Source organism: Sinohyriopsis cumingii, chromosome 2 (assembly GCF_028554795.1).
Source record: "Sinohyriopsis cumingii isolate HCF-2022 chromosome 2, ASM2855479v2, whole genome shotgun sequence".
Taxonomy (NCBI): domain Eukaryota; kingdom Metazoa; phylum Mollusca; class Bivalvia; order Unionida; family Unionidae; genus Sinohyriopsis; species Sinohyriopsis cumingii.
In genome coordinates this window covers 30,379,932-30,398,482 of record NC_142962.1, presented here as the reverse complement: position 1 = coordinate 30,398,482, position 18,551 = coordinate 30,379,932, and the positions used below count along the sequence as shown (strand labels likewise).

The window sequence follows — 18,551 nt, the reverse complement described above, 5'->3', positions numbered from 1 at the left end:
CATGAAAGTAAATAAATGTCTATGCTGTAGTTCTTAGCACGCACTTGTTGTTGAATGTAAATAAATGTGTATGCTGTAGTTCTTAGCACGCACTTGTTGGTGAATGTAAATAAATGTGTATGCTGTAGTTCTTAGCACGCACTTGTTGGTGAATGTAAATACATGTGTATACTGTAGTTCCTACCACGCACTTGTTGAATGTAAATAAATGTGTATCTTTTTGTTCTTAGCACGCACTTGTTGTTAAATGTAAATGTGTATGTGTAGTTCTTAGCACCCACTTGGTGGTGACTGTAAATAAATGTATATGCTTTAGTTCTTAGCACCCACTTGTTGGTGAATGTAAATACATGTGTATACTGTAGTTCTTAGCACGCGCTTGTTGGTGAATGTAAATGTGTATTCTGTAGTTCTTAGCACGCACTTGTTGTTGAATGTAAATAAATGTGTATGCTCTAGTTCTTAGCACGCAAATGTTGATCCATGTCAAAAAATATGTATGTTTTAGATCTTAGCACGCACTTGTTGAATGTAAATGTGTATGCTGTAGTTCTTAGCACGCATTTGTTGTTGAATGTAAATAAATGTGTATGCTGTAGTTCTTAGCACGCACTTGTTCATGAAAGTAAATAAATGTCTATGCTGTTGTTCTTAGCACGCACTTGTTGTTGAGTGTAAATAAATGTGTTTGCTGTAGTTCTTAGCACGCACTTGTTGTTGAATCTAAATAAATGTGTATGCTGTAGTTCGTAGCACGCACTTGTTGTTGAATGTAAATAAATGTATATGCTGTAGTTCTGAGCACGCACTTGTTCATGAAAGTAAATACATGTCTATGCTGTAGTTCGTAGCACGCACTTGTTGTTGAGTGTAAATAAATGTGTATGCTGTAGTTCTTAGCACTCACTTGTTGTTGAATGTAAATAAATGTGTATGCTGTAGTTCTTAGCACGTACTTGTTGTTAAATGTAAATGTGTATGCTGTAGTTCTTAGGACGCACTTGTTGTTGAATGTAAATAAATGTCTTTGATGTAGTTCTTAGCACGCACTTGTTGTTGAATGTAAATAAATGTGTATGATGTAGTTCTTATCTCGCACTTGTTCATGAAAGTATATAAATGTCTATGCTGTAGTTCGTAGCACGCACTTGTTGTTGAATGTAAATAAATGTGTATGCTGTAGTTCTTAGCACGTACTTGTTCATGAAAGTAAATAAATGTCTATGTTGTTGTTCTTAGCACGCACTTGTTGCTGAATGTAAATAAATGTGTATGCTGTAGTTCTTAGCACGCCCTTGTTCATGAAAGTAAATAATGTCTGTGCTGTAGTTCGTAGCACGCACTTGCTGTTGAGTGTAAATAAATGTGTATGCTGTAGTTCTTAGCACGCACTTGTTCATGAAAGTAAATACATGTCTATGCTGCAGTTCGTAGCACGCACTTGTTGAGTGTAAATAAATGTAAATGCTGTAGTTCTTAGCACACACTTGTTGTTGAATGTAAATAAATCTGTTATAGTTCTTAGTACGCACTTGTTGTTGAAGGTAAACAAATGTATATGCTGTAGTTCTTAGCACGCACTTGTTGTTGAATGTAAACAAATGTGTATGCTGTAGTTCTTAGCACACACTTGTTAATCCATGTAAATAAATGTCTATGCTGTAGTTCGAAGCACGCACTTGTTGAATGTAAATGTGTATGCTGTAGTTCTTAGCACGCATTTGGTGTTGAATGTAAATAAATGTGTTTGCTGTAGTTCTTAGCACGCACTTGTTGTTGAATGTAAACAAATGTGTATGCTGTAGTTCTTAGCACGCACTTCTTAATCCATGTAAATAAATGTCTATGCTGTAGTTCGTAGCACGCACTTGTTGTTGAATGTAAATGTGTACGCTGTAGTTCTCAGCACGCACTTGTTCATGAAAGTAAATAAATGTCTCTGCTGTAGTTCGTAGCACGCACTTGTTGAATGTAAATACATGTGTATGCTGTAGTTCTTAGCACGCACTTGTTGTTGAATGTAAACAAATGTGTATGCTGTAGTTCTTAGCACGCACTTCTTAATCCACGTAAATAAATGTCTATGCTGTAGTTCTTAGCACGCACTTGTTGTTGAATGTAAATGTGTATGCTGTAGTTCATAGCACGCATTTGTTCTTGAATGTAAATAAATGTGTATGCTGTAGTTCTTAGCACGCACTTGTTCATGAAAGTAAATAAATGTCTATGCTGTAGTTCTTAGGACGCACTTGTTGAATGTAAATACATGTGTATGCTGTAGTTCTTAGCACGCACTTGGTGGTGAATGTAAATAAATGTCTATGCTGTAGTTCTTAGTACACACTTCTTGTTGAATGTAAATACATGTGTATGCTGTAGTTCTTAGCGCGGACTTGTTGATCCGTGTAAATAAATGTGTATGTCCTAGTCCTTAGCATGCACTTGTTGATCCATGTAAATAAATGTGTATGTTCTAGTCCTTAGCATGCGCTTGTTGATCCATGTAAATAAATGTGTATGTTCTAGTCCTTAGCATGCACTTGTTGATCCATGTAAATAAATGCATATGTCCTAGTCCTTAGCATGCATTTATTCCTTTCTTGAATAATGTATTATTTTTTAATTGAATTTCAATATTCTTCAGATTTTCGTTTCAAATGGTCTGGGATTATTAATAAAGAATAACAATGGCAACTGCAGAAGAAAATATAGTATTATTTATTCATACATAGTCTTCTGTTATAATGGTTAAGAAATTTTTTCAAAATCAGTGGGACGGTGGGTTAACCTGAGGGCTTGGATCACATCTTTCCTATGTGCTAGCATACCTATCATGGAACCTATTCCACTGAAATCTTCAGGTTCAGTACATTCTGACCTATTCAAGCCTTATTATTATTATTATTTACCTGCTGTTGCCTTGATGGTCAGTAACTCCTCTCTTAAAGTAGTCGATCATATAGCATATTAAAAAGAGCTGAGAATGTACTGCTTTCCAGAATTAAACTGTCAGGCAATTGGTGACAAACGTTTCAAAATATACTAGATCATATATGGCATGATAATGTTTATAATGTAAAATGCTGTGAGATTCATATCTTATTAGTTTATATATGTAAGTACATAATTACAGGCCTATCGTGACCATATTCTCAGGATTAAAAATGCTAATGTGGGACTTGGAGGGATTGGAGTCCAGGGGCATTTCGGGAAAGGTGTCTGCCCGGACCCCACTCTAATCAAGGTAAACAATATTTTTTCTTTCCTTTCCATCGGTTTATCTTTCTTACATTCAACTTTTTGTCTTGCCAGTGAACTACAAGGCACGACCAGACTAATGTTTCAGATGCTAGAAGTGTAATCCAAGCATTATAAACATCCATGTCTTTGCGCGCGCAATAAGTTCCTGAACGTCATGAACATGAAATGCAAAATTATGTGAATGTGTTTTCCCTAATCATTTATGTAATTTTTTGACAGAAATAGAGTTCTTCCAAATAACACGTTAATGAGCTTTCAATTTGTCCATGAGCTTGTTTTGCCGTCTTAGATGGTTTGCTTTGTTTGTTTATAATTTTGCTCGTGTTTATGAGGATTTATGAAAGTATGTTAGGTTGGTGTTTCTTTGAGTAACTGGTTGACTTTCGTGTGATAATTGGGTACAAATTAGAAGTATGATTTTATTTACATCTCATGAATGAAATAATCATCAGTGTCATCAAATGCATCCTTCGTTTTTATACTTTCCTGGTTTCTTCTTCTCTTCTGTTCATATTACTACATTTCGGTTGAATTAATGGTTCCTTAGGTCGCGCATAGTATGGAAAACATTGTCTTCAAGATATTGTCAACCACGATATGTTCATAAATTAAGCTGTGCATCTAAACCAGTGACATATTTTGTGCTTTACGAAACCAATAATTTGGCAACATTTGATATTGCAATCGAAGAATCAGGAACCTAGGGGTATATTAAGTGTGGCTTCACATTTTTAAACTTTTTAAAGCAATTATTACATATTGCATATTTTACATAAGACATGATTGAGGGACTTTGATATGGATCGGTTGCAAGGACTTCCCGTCTGCATTAAAGTCTTTGAAATGAGATGAACTAAAGTATCTAGCTGAAAATCACTGACAACAGAAAAGTTACAATATGCTTGTGGACATATCACAAAAAAGAATCACACCGGCAATTCCTTTTCAGAATCGCGTGTGTACGAATTTTGACTTTCAGCAATTGCGTTCCGAGGCAATGATAATCTTTCTGTATATTTCAGAGAAGACTTGATAAACTCTCGGAAACTGGGCTACCCATCTTCATAACTGAGCTGGACGTTGCGCTCTCCGACGAGAACCACAGGGCCGACTGCTACGAGAAAGCAATGAGGTCATTTTTTGGCCACCCAAATGTCAAAGGTATCCTGATATGGGGTTTTTGGAGCAACCGGCACTGGAGAGGGGAAGACGCATGCCTTGTCAGCGGAAATGAGTTTCGGGTATGAACAGAAAACTGAACACTATCTCAGGTCAGTCACATGTTTGCTGATGTTGCAGGTCTTTACTGTTTCTAGTGACTACAGTAAGAGTATTATTGAAGGTAACTATTCATATTTCCATGGTATCATCTGTTGTGGAGTATGTGCTAAATTATTATGCGGTCGGATCAGGATCAGATCTCTAAGGTACAACGAGGAGATATGACATAAACCGATCTTCACAATAGTACAACGAGATCTGATAGACACCAATAAAAGGATTCGGTGACTTTTTGAATTCCCTGTATGTATATGTTTAGTTGCGAATTAGAATATTGCATTTCGTGTCAGGGAGAGTATCGTTAGTAATGTTATGTATCAGATGACGCGTGTCACTTTCAAAAATTTGAAAACTGTGATTTATTTGGTGAACCATGTGGTCAACAGAACACAACCGCTTATCGGTGTTAATCGGATCTCCACCATGGAGTATGGAGTTATTTTATTCATATGGTTAAATTATGTTGGTTTAACGTGATTCACACATTTTTTCCCATCAGTAGTCACAAATATATTTACCCTACTACTGGAAATACATTAACAAAGACGGAGTCTACTTGCTACCTTCCAACCAATCCAGATTTTCATTGCTGAAGCGTACGTGTCTGATCACCAATTCTACTTGGAGAAATATTAAAAATCTTGGTAATGTATTATATATAGTAACTCTAAGAAAGTTTCAAAAACGGGACGAGAACAAATCACTCTTTTACATGCAGTAATGTTTTTTGTTTTCACTCGCAAAAATAAATCTCTTCTTAATGGTGGAATTTTCATTAGAATATGCTCTAAGTAGAATTTTGAAACAGGCCCATCATTATTCATATGAAAATGTCTTGGATCATTCATGGTTATAATTACGTATTTTACAAAATTTCAATCCATGCATCTGGCATGTGAAAAACATAAATTTTCTTTCAGACTAACGCGGCCGGACAGAGGTATCTACATTTGATCGAACAAGAATGGCACACATATACGAAGCGTCTGTTGTCCCAGGGTGGTAATTTCGATGTACATGGTTTCAAAGGGGAGTATCAGGTTAAGATCACGTATCAAGGTCGCGTGCTAAAGGAGCAGCACGTGGCCCTCAGTGACTCTCCACAAACTGTCAGTCTTCATGTGTCCGCTTAAGAGGGCGACAGAAAAAAGTCCAAGCTATTTCTTTACCATCATGCACACATTTATAAAACTGTTTCTTTTGAAATTCGATTAGATAAAAATAAGCATCAGTGTACTTGTTTTGTTAACTGTGTTTTCTCTACTCTTTCAATCTCTATTCAATTTTCTATTTATTTTTTATGAACTTTATAGAAAGGTTATATGCAAACATGTAGCTTTTATATCAATGTTCCTTTCCCTAGCTGCCTGAGATGAAGTCTAGTCTCTTCAACACCTAACACACACACACACACACACACAGATATATATATATATATATATATATATATATATATATATATATATATATATATACACACAGAGCATTAAAGTATTTTTTAAAATTCCATTTGACTATGGTTCTGTACATATTGCGAATAATAATACTATACTCTCCGCTTTGAATGGTCATTATTTTAACACTCACAATTAATGGGTTGTGGTTTGACTCTGGCCTAGACCGTCATCCAATGACACAGTGGTGTATATTCTGGCAAACAAGGTAATTTACTAACAGTGCCTCAACACGACGGGGTATTTAGCATTTACAATTAAACTCAGTCAGTACATCAAGTATTCGCATTTTGGCTTTAGCAGAAAACTTGTTTTGTCATTATTATTATTGTTGAACAGGCATGAAATAAGCATGGGCATGCACGTGGACTTTTTCTGGAGAGGGGCAAATAATAATGGCGTAGTCGGTAAAACCAAAATTTAAGGGACACACACACACGCGCGCGCGCTCGTCGCTGTAAAGCAGGATTCATTTTTTGGGGTAGGGTGGGGCTTTTATGATTTGCATACACCCTCCTACTAAAATAGTTGTCGTCCGTCAATCGTTCTTTTGCAATGTATATTTGTAGCGAAGAGTAGGGGCTGACAACCAATAATATAGCAAGATAAAGATGTATGAATATTTTACACTCGCTAGCTCTCGCTTCTGTGAAAACTTTTCTCGGTCTACGTGGTGTTAGTCCTGCCGTAACCCTTGGCTATTGTTGATTTGGTGTTCGTTGACTCAGTTATCTAACGAGAAAATGCACTTGGTATTGCATTTGGCAGGGTCGTCTGATGGTCTTAATACCAACTGACTCTTTTATTTTATACACGGTATCGAAATCGTCGATTCTCAAATGGTCACTGCAGACTATCGTGCATGCCACTGATCGGATAACGCACAGTACCAACTACTGAATGCAACTAACAACCAAAGTAGAAATGCATTGTTCCTTACAATACGTCACTTCCGCTTTGTCTTACGGAAATTTCCGAGCACGAAATCGGCTAGGAGCGTGATGCCTTGTGCGATAAAAAAAATCGATGTTTCGCAGCCATTATTTTCATTAATGGTGAGGTATTTAGCATAATACCTTTAAAAATCACATCTAGAGGATTACATTTATCATATAAATGAAAGTTGTGTGACTACACTAGTAGACCACTGCCACGACGAAATATTTCTTTAGTACACATGATGAACCGGCATTTTAGTTTTATGTTATCAAGCCGAGTTACTGACTGCAATGTTGTTGCGTGCAATATTAATGCTAGCTTCGCATTTTGGACTAAATTTTGGATTCACAACCTCTCTTTTAAACTTTCGTTCTTACTGGTATTATTATCTTCTGTCTGTAATTAAGTAGTCTGTTTAAAAATACAAGAAAAGAAAAAACAAACACCGCTTCACCCACTGTTATCAATTAAGCGTTGGTATATGCAGATAACATTGATAGGACGATATTTCATAAAAGAAGCTTCATACACGAATTGATCCGTCACCAGACCCAAGATAGCCCGTCTGCTATGTCAATAACATATTGTTTTGAAATTACTTTCTTTTCTTTTATTCTCTTTGGATGACCCGGATTAACTGCCTCTGAGTGTCCTTGGAAATTAAAAAGCAAGTAAGCATCCATATATAATCTTCGCATTAAACTCCTCCAATAACCAAGAGATTTTTGCAATATCTTCTTTTCCGTGTGTCCGTTATATGGTGATGAGGAAAACAGTGAACTATAACCACTCCAGTCAATCTCAATTTATTGTTTATAATCTACTACTGACAATGTGAAACCTGTATTTGCAGACTCCTGTATATAAAGAACGCTTGGTCCGAAACGGCGCATACATATTAAGAAAACTTGCCCAAATAGGAAAGATCGATTTATTGAACATATTTTCAGAATGGGCACTTCCATAAATAGATGCGTATTCAGAGAGGCGGTCTCTACCCAAGGTACAATGAATCTGACGTTTCATGAAAATTCGATGGAAATCGTGCAGATTTTGGTATTTTAATGTTACATATCGCAGTGACCAGCTGGTTTCTGACATTAATACCAGAAGAAAACTAAGAACTCCGTCTAGCTTCTAGCATTGTGTGTGGATCTCCGTTAAGAATTAAATGATTGACATCTGGTGATATGCTAATTTATAATTCTAGATTGAATACGTATATTTAGTACATTTCTAAATTTGATAAAGACCCTTAATTTACGTTCATTATTTGACACATTAAAATATACGAAATGTTATTATATAATTTCTATGGAAAGGTAGATTATTTCTGTTTGAATCTGTTTTACTTTACTGTGTATGTACAAAAGATCAGCATATTTTAAAACACATATCCACACATTTTGAGTATTCTAGAGTATTTTCAGTAAACACCTCAGAGTATATATATATATATATATATATATATATATATAGAGAGAGAGAGAGAGAGAGAGAGCACAGAACATAACAGTTCAGACGCAAACTTTCTCCTGTTAATATGTAACTTTCCTGTGTCACTGAAAATGGTTGTTTTGACCGCTAAAATGGTGAAGAAAAATATAATTAATTAAAACAGCGATGACTTCGTACTTGATACGGATTTACTGTCTTACACATGAGACGAATATCCTATTAACTTTCTGAGTGATTGGTAACAATTTACACTTCTGTAAATATCCCGCTATGATAATGTAATCCTTATATCTTCATTCGTCCTCCTTTCCATCGTGAAACCAGTGGATTTCATCAATTAAGCATTATTTGTTGGTAGTTCTACCTCATTAGCCTCTTTACAATACGCCTGAATACCAAGCCCAATCATAGCCAGCTAAAGGTTATTGATTCTTATTTAATATGTATATGGCAGAGTGTCAGAGCGGATCATAGCAGTAATCTGATGTACTTTTGTTACTCGGTATGTTTAGTATTTTTTTTTTTAATTGCTTTGTTTTGCATTGTTTTAGCATTAAGTGTTTGTCCTGCACCTATTGTTTAAGCATTCGTTGATAGGTCGTTCTACTCATTTCGATCTTTCAAAAGCAAAATTGTATCCATCTTTACAGAAATCCCCTATTCTCACGTCGTATGGCCATGACCATCTGTATCAGCTCGCGAAGCATACTGGCGTAGCAAAAATGCGGTAACTTGTGAATGTAGAGTGGCTCGTAAAGCCTTCTGAATATATTGCTTGGACAACGGACGTGAGTGTCGGAAAACACGAAGGATTGTGCAACTGCATTGCTTGAACTTACAATCAGTTATTTTATATATGCCTAAAAAATTTTATCTGAAGTCACGGGGTTGTGGATGTTGTTGTTGTATAAGAAGTTGGTATAAACAATGATTCACCCAAATTGTGCTGGAAACTGCAGGTGAAGCTAATGTAGTGCCCCATTTTTACCGATGTTCACAAAACTCAAGCTCAGTATCATTTGACCGTTTTTATCCAATCACATTGCAGAAAACTTGGTCGCTGAGATATTCCCAAGTGCAAGAATTATGGGTCATTCCTAGACCTGCACACGCATAAGAGCAGACTCCTTATTTTTTCCCCAGATTGTTTGTTATTTCATTTCAAATTATTTAAAAATGTCTGGAGCATAGAATGCTGACGTTATTATTGTGCTTTGGAATAACGCAATGTGGAAATTTTTGTTATAACTGGGAAAAACAAATTCCATAAAGGAGAATGTTTTATTCGCTGTTTATAATGGAATAACCATGTCCTGGTGTTGCTTCTAAATTGTAGTGATTAAAAATGGGTTTTGCAATGTCGAAAAGTTAGGGTGTTGATGCATGACGTGTTTGATGCGGGACAGATGTATTACATTGAAACATATTTATAATGTGTTGCACAGTTTTTCCTTCTTTAAAGTTTTAATCAACATGGCACGGGTTATAGTTATAACGTAATCAGAAAATAGCAGTCGCCATTTATTCATTCCCATCACGTCACACTAATGTGGCCGCAGTGAGAGACGTTTTACAAATTCAGTCTCTGTTCAGTTGGTGCTCACTGAACCACACGTCCTGAAGGATTTAAGCATTACTTTCCGAACTATTGATACTGCCATTATCAAAAGCAAACCCAGAACTTGTTCTTTACAGGAGTAGTTCCAAACATTTTCATTTTTTGCAAGAAGTCATCTAAATAAGTCAACGGAATAAAAAGCAACAGTAAAATTGCGAAAATCACATCATTTTTATTCAAAACTAAAGAAAGCTCCTAAGACGGAATCTGTTTAAAGAATTAGGTTACAAATCTATAAACATTGTATCAAGAGTCTTGAACAGCAAAACGTATTCAAAGGATAGGAAATAATACGTGGTACTTACGTCTAGACAAATTTTGTGGGTGTAATATTTGGAAACCAAAAAGATTAACTCTAGTAGAACTACGTTTTATAATGGTCACACTGGAAAAGGATGTGAAGAGTTCACTCCTTCCTTCAATAGATAATTCATCGTAGCGAATCTTATCTTTTTTAAAAATATGTGTATTTGCGTGTGGTATAAATAAAAAATATAATACGCACGCTATATTTTTTGAAATACCACTCGTATAAATATTTTACTAAAACGAAATTCAGCAAGCCTAGTTTAGCTTTAATCACAGATTTATAAAGCTCATGGTACATCAGATCTACAGCACACACATCATACATAATACACAAACACACACATCATACATAATACACAAACACACACATCATACATAATACACAAGCGCACACATCATACATAATACACAAACACACACATACATGCAAATAGTTTACCTTTCTCTCCGAAAATATCTTACAATCGTAAATCCTTTAAATTTTTGTCGCAATACGACGCGGTTAAATATATTCATCGAAGACAGCGACAATGATGATGCCGCCGCCGATGATGATAGTCAACAGGTCAGGCATCAACTGCGATATAGAATGTTCTCAGTTCACTAAATACGAGAGATTCAAAAACAACAATCTCAAAGGTCCTTTTACGCTTTTATACAACCATCATCATACCATCTCCTACTGTTACTACTGCTATCGTCATGATTGCTTTACATGCTAGGTGTAATATATTGCAGTAGTTTTCATGTGAAAAAAAAACTCGAACAGCCAAGCCACGGTAAGTCAAAAAATCGTAGATTCCGTTTATAATATATGATATCCCTTTAGAAGAATACAGGTCTCAAGCAAATATAAACCATTATTGATGTCATCTGAATCTGTTAAATATTTAAAGGCTGCTTATGATTATTTTCTGAGATATAATGTTTCCTTCTTTTCGTGATAGAATATACAGATACACATTATGTGTCATGGGTATTTGTCACTTAGTTTGGACAAGTCATCTGTAACGATTATTTATCACTGATTTTGAATATGTCATCTGGAATGAGTATTTGTCACTGAATTTGGACAAGTGATCTGGAATGGTTATTTACCACTGAGTGTGGACAAGTCATCTGGAATGAGTATTTGTCGCTGAGTTCGGACAAGTCATCTGGAATGGTTATTTACCACCGAGTGTGGACAAGTCATCTGGAATGAGTATTTGTCGCTGAGTTCGGACAAGTCATCTGGAATGGTTATTTACCACCGAGTGTGGACAAGTCATCTGGAATGAGTATTTGTCGCTGAGTTCGGACAAGTCATCTGGAATGGTTATTTACCACCGAGTGTGGACAAGTCATCTGGAATGATTTTTTTGTCGCTGAGTTCGGACAAGTCATCTGGCAAGATTATTTATCACTGAGTTTGAACAAGTCATCTGGCATTACTACCACCGAGTTTAGACAAGCCACCGGAATATGATGGATATATAAAACCATATACAGCATGCGTTTATCTTTTCCTTCTGGTCTTATTTTTATTTTCATTTTCTATGTACTTGTTTTCAGTAGATAACTTTTGCTTCAGTTTTTCATCAATTTACCTTAGTGCATGTATATCTTAATTGAAAACTATATCAGCGGTTTTCGTTCAGTGGATTTGTTGTTGATTACATTGCTGTTATTATACAATATCCTTTATTGTAAATTTCCATTTGTTTGGGCATACTGTTTAAAAATAATTGTTCATATAATTTTTAATTTATATGAAACATTCATTTAGAATTTTTATTTCAATAAGATTTCGTCGTCACCGTCAACATCATCATTATCATATATACTGTATCCAAAAGATGACGGCTCCGTGGCTTATGTGGTTAGAGCGTCCGCCTCGGATGCGGGAGGTAGCGGGTTCGAATCCCGGCAGAATCATACCAAAGACGTATAAAAATGGTACTAGCAGTTGCCTCGCTTGGCGCTTAGGATTAAGAATTTAGTGTTAGGACTGGTCGATATGATGTCATGATAATGTGACTGGGTGGGACACCATCCTACATGTCTGTAGCATATGACCCAGTGCTAGAAATCACTATAAACTGCCACACTGCAGAAATCGTAGCGAAATGATTCTAATATCGTTAAAGGTACGTTAAAAATCCAAATCACACACACACACACACACACACACAAAATTGATATTGTTACTCACTTTATATTCTAAGCGAGATAATTCAAAATGCTGTGTGACAGGAGTAGTTTCAAAATATTGGTTCCCTTGTCAAGGGAATATATTTTGTCCCTGAAATCGTGTGAAATGAAATGGTAATCAGATGTTGTAAAATATTTTTCCATACGGTTTTTGAATGCAAAGACTACAGCGTAACATTAAACTTTGTATTTTACAACTGCGCTGGAATGACAATAGCACTGCATAAGACAACAGACACATTCGCAGTTTAATTTAGTGTATGCTCGTTTCATCTATGTTTTGCATTAGATATTGTTTTTCCTTCTTTGTGATAATCATGATGACAACTGTTATCATCGTCATTGTTATCATGATCATGATCATGATCATCATTCCCACTGAATAATATCTTTCTTTGAAAAAATATCTTATAAATCTGAAACATCGTACTGAAAAAAAATGAAATCTAGAATAAAATAACGAACCATTCTTAAATTAATTAACTATTTCTTGATCATATTGCACATCTTAAATATACCTGTAGAACTTGCCAAACCTCATATTTGTTAGACATAAAGCATACTTCGAAATAATACGTGATCAACAAAAAGTAATTATCAGGCAGGTGGAATATGCGTTTTACGAATCCTTTTCTAAAGTTCTGAGCTTAGGCGTGTCTGATTTTGGCTTGTGGCAGTGTCAAATGGGTGCCCTCAAGCTACCGTTCCACTGCTTAGTCCGATTTTTCCATCTGTTCCTGTCCCAAGGCCTCCTTAATATTCTCTATACTCTTCCTCCCTATTTAAATTTTCATTGTCATGTAGAAAAAAAGGAAACTTTAAATAAAATCCAGAACAACAAAAAAAAGAAGAGAAAAAAGCAAATTTCTTTGTTTCGCCTGCTCTCAGATGTTAGTAAAGTCATTTTGTTCCTCTTTTTTGTTTGTTGTGTGAAGTTTCTGTTCAGCTGTGCCCTCCTTTCTAGAGCCTCTGTGTGACCCCTGCTACCTCACGTTTGCCACTTTGGCACACCTTCAATTGCTCCTTTGTTGGCTGAATACAACCCCTGCTTCCCTGTTTTCGTACTTCAGGTTTAGTTAGTTTCTTACCTTAGTTCTGCCGGCTCACGTGCTATAGAGCTATTCTTTTTCAGTGACTTTAATTTATTTTATTGCGTCCTGCAAAGATTTTCAATGGGGTCAGACCATACATCATCACAGAATAAAAGTCCTCTTCCTTACAGTTAATACACATACCAATCTCCAACATAGATTGTAAATATTACATCTAGTTCAGTGGTGTGGACAAAAAAAAAATAGATAAAGATGGGAATGGGGAGGGAATTGCTATTTCCCTCAACGATTTTGTTATAATTTATATAACAGCTGTTATAATTTATATCACATCCGTAAGTTTGCGTTACCAAAAGTATAATACAAAATTAATTAACTTTTGAAAATAAATAATGGTTCCAATTGTTCCCAAATTACTAAGACACTTTCTTTCATGTTCGATTTGACTCAAGTATATTTTTCTAATATATAGTGTTCTTTAAATAAGATTTTAGAGTCATTTAATGTAGATATATCTCTATTTATTTTGTATGCATTTATGCAGTATTACTTAATGAAAAGAAGGATATGAAGGATTTCCATATAGTTGCTCTGCGTCTGTATCTTATAATAGAAACATTCTGGTACTTGAAGTAATTGCTACGTTGAGTGCATCTTGAATCAAGTCAGAAACACCAGCCCATAACCTATTAACCAGATTACATTCCCAAAATAAATGTAATAATATTTCTGGTGAATTATTACAAACGGTAAATTTATCAGTATCATTAGCATGTATTTTATGTGAAACTGAATTCAGATATACATTAAAAAGATTATAAAAATGTGTGAATAAAAAGGAATATGTAATATATACAAACCAAATAAGTGTTTTGTTATATGTAATATATACAAACCAAATAAGAGTTTTGTTCCGAGTTCCGAGTCGAAGTTCTAAACTAGTCTGCTACGGTGTAGGAACATAAGTCTGGCCGAATCAAACATGTTCCTCCCACCCACTCGAAACAAAGCAGATATGTAGTTTTAACTATATATATATATATATATATATATATATATATATATATATATATATATATATATATATATATATATATATATATATATATATATATATATATATAATTCAGTACTGACTTTATTATTTTGGCAATACGTCCTGATGCTAAATTGTATGTAACATTGTAAGTAATGATATAGGGCTCCAGCTTTTTTGAATGCTGTTTTCATTTATCTTCCTTACGTAAACAAGTTATAGTTCCTTGTCACAAACTGTTTGAAAAAGCTCGAGTGTCATATGTTCTGATAATTGCTGTGAATCCAGATGATTTGGAAATTATACCGTGAAACCATCTTTGCCTGGGGTTTGAGTTTTCATCCCTGCCAAATTATACCCTGAAACCATATGTGCCTGGGGTTTGAGTTTTCATCTCAGCAAATATATACCGTGAAACTATCTGTGCCTGGGGTTTGAGTTTTCATCTCAGCAAATTTATACCGTGAATCCATCTGTGCCTGGAATTTGAGTTTTCATCCCTGTAAAATTATACCGTGAAACCACCTGTACCTGGGCTTTGAGTTTTCATCCCTGTAAAATTATACCGTGAAACCACCTGTGCCTGGGCTTTGAGTTTTCATCCCTGCAAAATTATAATGTGAAACCATCTGTGCCTGGGCTTTGAGTTTTCATCCCTGTAAAATTATACCGTGAAACCGTCTGTGCCTAGGCATCGAGTTTTCATCCCTGTAAAATTATACCATGAAATCATCTGTGCCTAGGCATTGAATTTTCATCCCTGTAAAATTATACCGTGAATCCATCTGTGCCTAGGCATCGAGTTTTCATCCCTGTAAAATTATACCGTGAATCCATCTGTGCCTGGAGTTTGAGTTTTCATCCCTGTAAAATTATACCGTGAAACCATCTGTGCCTGGGCTTTGAGTTTTCATCCCTGTAAAATTATACCGTGAAACCATCTGTGCCTAGGCATTGAGTTTTCATCCCTGTAAAATTATACCGTGAAACCATCTGTGCCTAGGCATCGAGTTTTCATCCCTGTAAAATTATACCATGAAACCATCTGTGCCTGGGCTTTGAATTTTCATCCCTGCAAAATTATACCGTGAAACCATCTGTGCCTAGGCATTGAGTTTTCACCCCTGTAAAATTATATCGTGAAACCATCTGTGCCTGGGCTTTGAGTTTTCACCCTTTTAGACAACCAGAAACCTTTTCTGTGTAATTACCCACCCTAATTTGGAAGACTTATCTTGGTCTTCCAGTAATAATGTTATAAGTTTAAAGAGTTATATTTGTCAAAATGAGGAATGTTATAAGTTTAAAGACTGAACTTGGTCTAACTTAGAAATGTTAAAATAACAAAGACTTCTCTTGGTCAAAATTTTCTTTTGAAGACGAGTATTTCAATTTTTGTTATTTGTTTCATTTCGTCTGTATATATATATATATATATATATATATATATATATATATATATATATATATATATATATATATATATATGTGTGTGTGTGTGTGTGTGTGTGTGTGTGTGTGTAAAATATCATAACTTCTCTAAGAATATCAGATTCATTCCAAAAGAATCTCTGCTAAAGATTTAGCACATTTTCTATTAATTTTGTTTTAAGGGTTGGGGTAGAACAAGAACAATTTATAGAATAATCACAAAGTGTTATGTTTAAAAAATAAATTGCTACATGCTAAATACAATCATACAGTTTGAACGTGAGCGTAGCGTGTCCTAATTTGACGGTAAAATATGAAACAGGACAGGCATGAAAACTACCAATTAAAAATAGGCAGGTCTATTTCATTGCATATTAATGCGTCAAGATGCAGATAAGACAGGCAAGAATAGTACCAATGATAAAGAGGCATGTCTATTTCAATGCATATGAATGAGTCACGATGCACACATGGCTGGAAGGGAAAAAATGTAATTGGTTGTTAGCATTTATTGAGATCATAGATAATCATGTCGTCTACCCAACATATACAAATCAGTTTAAACGTTCTTTTAAAGATCTGTAAGGTCAAACTTTCATTAAATTAAATATAAATTTAAGGAAGAAAATCATCTTAGAATGATAAATACACAAACCGACATTGTTTTGTCCCCTAGGTTACTATATTTTTGACAGCGGGAAAATATTTTGTTTTAAATTTGGACGCAGCTGTGTTTTAACAAAAATGTAATATTTTGAAGCTAATTATGGTTTACTGTAAATAAATACAAGCACCAAATTAAAACAGATCTGTGTGTGTTATAAAACGAAAGAAAGCAAAATACTTATTATTATTATTATTATTATTATTATTATTATTATTATTATATGCTCATTGTTTTCTCCGTTAACCTTACTTTGTCAGAATCTTTCAGTATTTTACGATATTTCACACTTTCTATTGCATTCACGTGCATAAAGGAACTACTTTCTATTGTAAACAAACAATGGACGCTGACGCTAGCACTTTTGATTAGTAAACAAATCGTGTACACTCTCGTAGTAGGCGCTTTGCGTTTTGATTATTTAAATTTGTTTCTGAATGAAGTAAAGCAGATGTTTCGTGGACTGCCATATACCAGCTCCTTTGGCACATTGCGCGTTAACGTTTTTGATGCAATGTTTCGGATTTAGGCTAGCTATACAGTAGACGCAAGAAAGGGTCCTTGCAAATAACATGCAAGTGACAAGGCATAAACTGTCTTCTTTAGTTGGTAATAAGAATAGCAAAATTATACTCGCAATTTTACATCCTGAATTTCATCAAAATGTACTTTCTTAGTTCTGTTTATATGCTAGTTTATATGTCAATGCTCATCTGACCTTATGTGTGACCACATTAACGTCCCGTATTTTAAAAAACGGAATACTTGCCTCATCCAAAATTATGCTTTCAACTCATCGTCGATAAAGAAAAAGTAATAAAACACGTTGTAATCCTACTTGCAGATTTGATTCTGACGAAACACGCAGAAGTTCCTGTTTTTGCACCATCGAAAAAGTTTGTAATTGCCGTCAATGCAGCTTATGTGACAGCCAGTTTCTTTTCTTTTTAAAACTGTGTGATGCTTTGGAACATTTAAGAGAACATGTTATTTACCTCGACAACGACAGTTTGGATGTACATCCATGGACCTGGAGGCTGCTACTTGCTTATCGTAGGGAAAAGTTCAGGAGCTTTGACCGACGAACACCCAGATTACACTATTGGGAGTTGTTTGTGTGAAGGCCTAAAAATTACGGTTACCAGTACTCTCTCTCTCTCTCTCTGTCTCTCTCTCTTGCATAGTCGCCTAACTGTTCCAATGTTTCGCTTAAAGATATTGACGGACTTCTAATTACCCACAGACCTCACGCATATCATAAAAAATTATTTAAAATAAACGACTCTTCTTCTCTCTGACACCAACATATGTCGGGAGGTCCGATTGTTCACGCACCTCGCATATGCAACACAAAATTAAATTAAAATTAGAACATTGAAACCAAGCGGTTCAAACCAAGAAGACTAGAAAAAGACAAGCATGCACAAATAAAATTATATTTTGCCGCCGACACATTTTCTTTTAAATAATTCTCAAAATTTGCTTAATAGCCTATGACTACTTTAACAATGAAATATCCGGGATATAATATGCGCTTCCACAAATTTGCATAAAATAACAGATGTCATTATGGCTCATCAGTTTCTAGGTCAATACAAATATTTTCCAGTATCAGCATCAAGCTGAAAGAAACTAGTTGAAACACAATAAAGTTAAAAGGTTGAATTCCTGTAGAAACAGCCATGTAAAGTTTCACAAACATAACCATTTTACTGTTTTATTTGTTTGTCTTGTCTATGTTTTGTATTTGCCTTTGAAAAAGACTCATTAAAGAGTCGAAAGCGCTCAAGCTAGCTAGATACTAGTTTCGCACTATTCCTTGACAGTGTATTGCATTTATCTTAATCAATCCCTG

At 35.1% G+C, this 18,551-nt stretch overlaps 1 protein-coding gene across 1 annotated transcript in view; it reads left to right on the top strand.

The window, feature by feature from the left end:
• The window catches only part of LOC149804557 (uncharacterized), a 32,572-nt gene extending 26,796 nt beyond the window's left edge, over positions 1–5,776 (top strand). Inside the window, exons 10-12 of the mRNA XM_089932817.1 lie at positions 3,134–3,244; positions 4,284–4,502; positions 5,463–5,776. Of these exons, the coding sequence (XP_089788943.1) occupies positions 3,134–3,244; positions 4,284–4,502; positions 5,463–5,675 (543 nt within the window). The 3' untranslated portion in view covers positions 5,676–5,776. The remainder of the gene's footprint in view (positions 1–3,133; positions 3,245–4,283; positions 4,503–5,462) is intronic.
• The last annotated feature ends 12,775 nt before the right edge of the window (positions 5,777–18,551 follow it).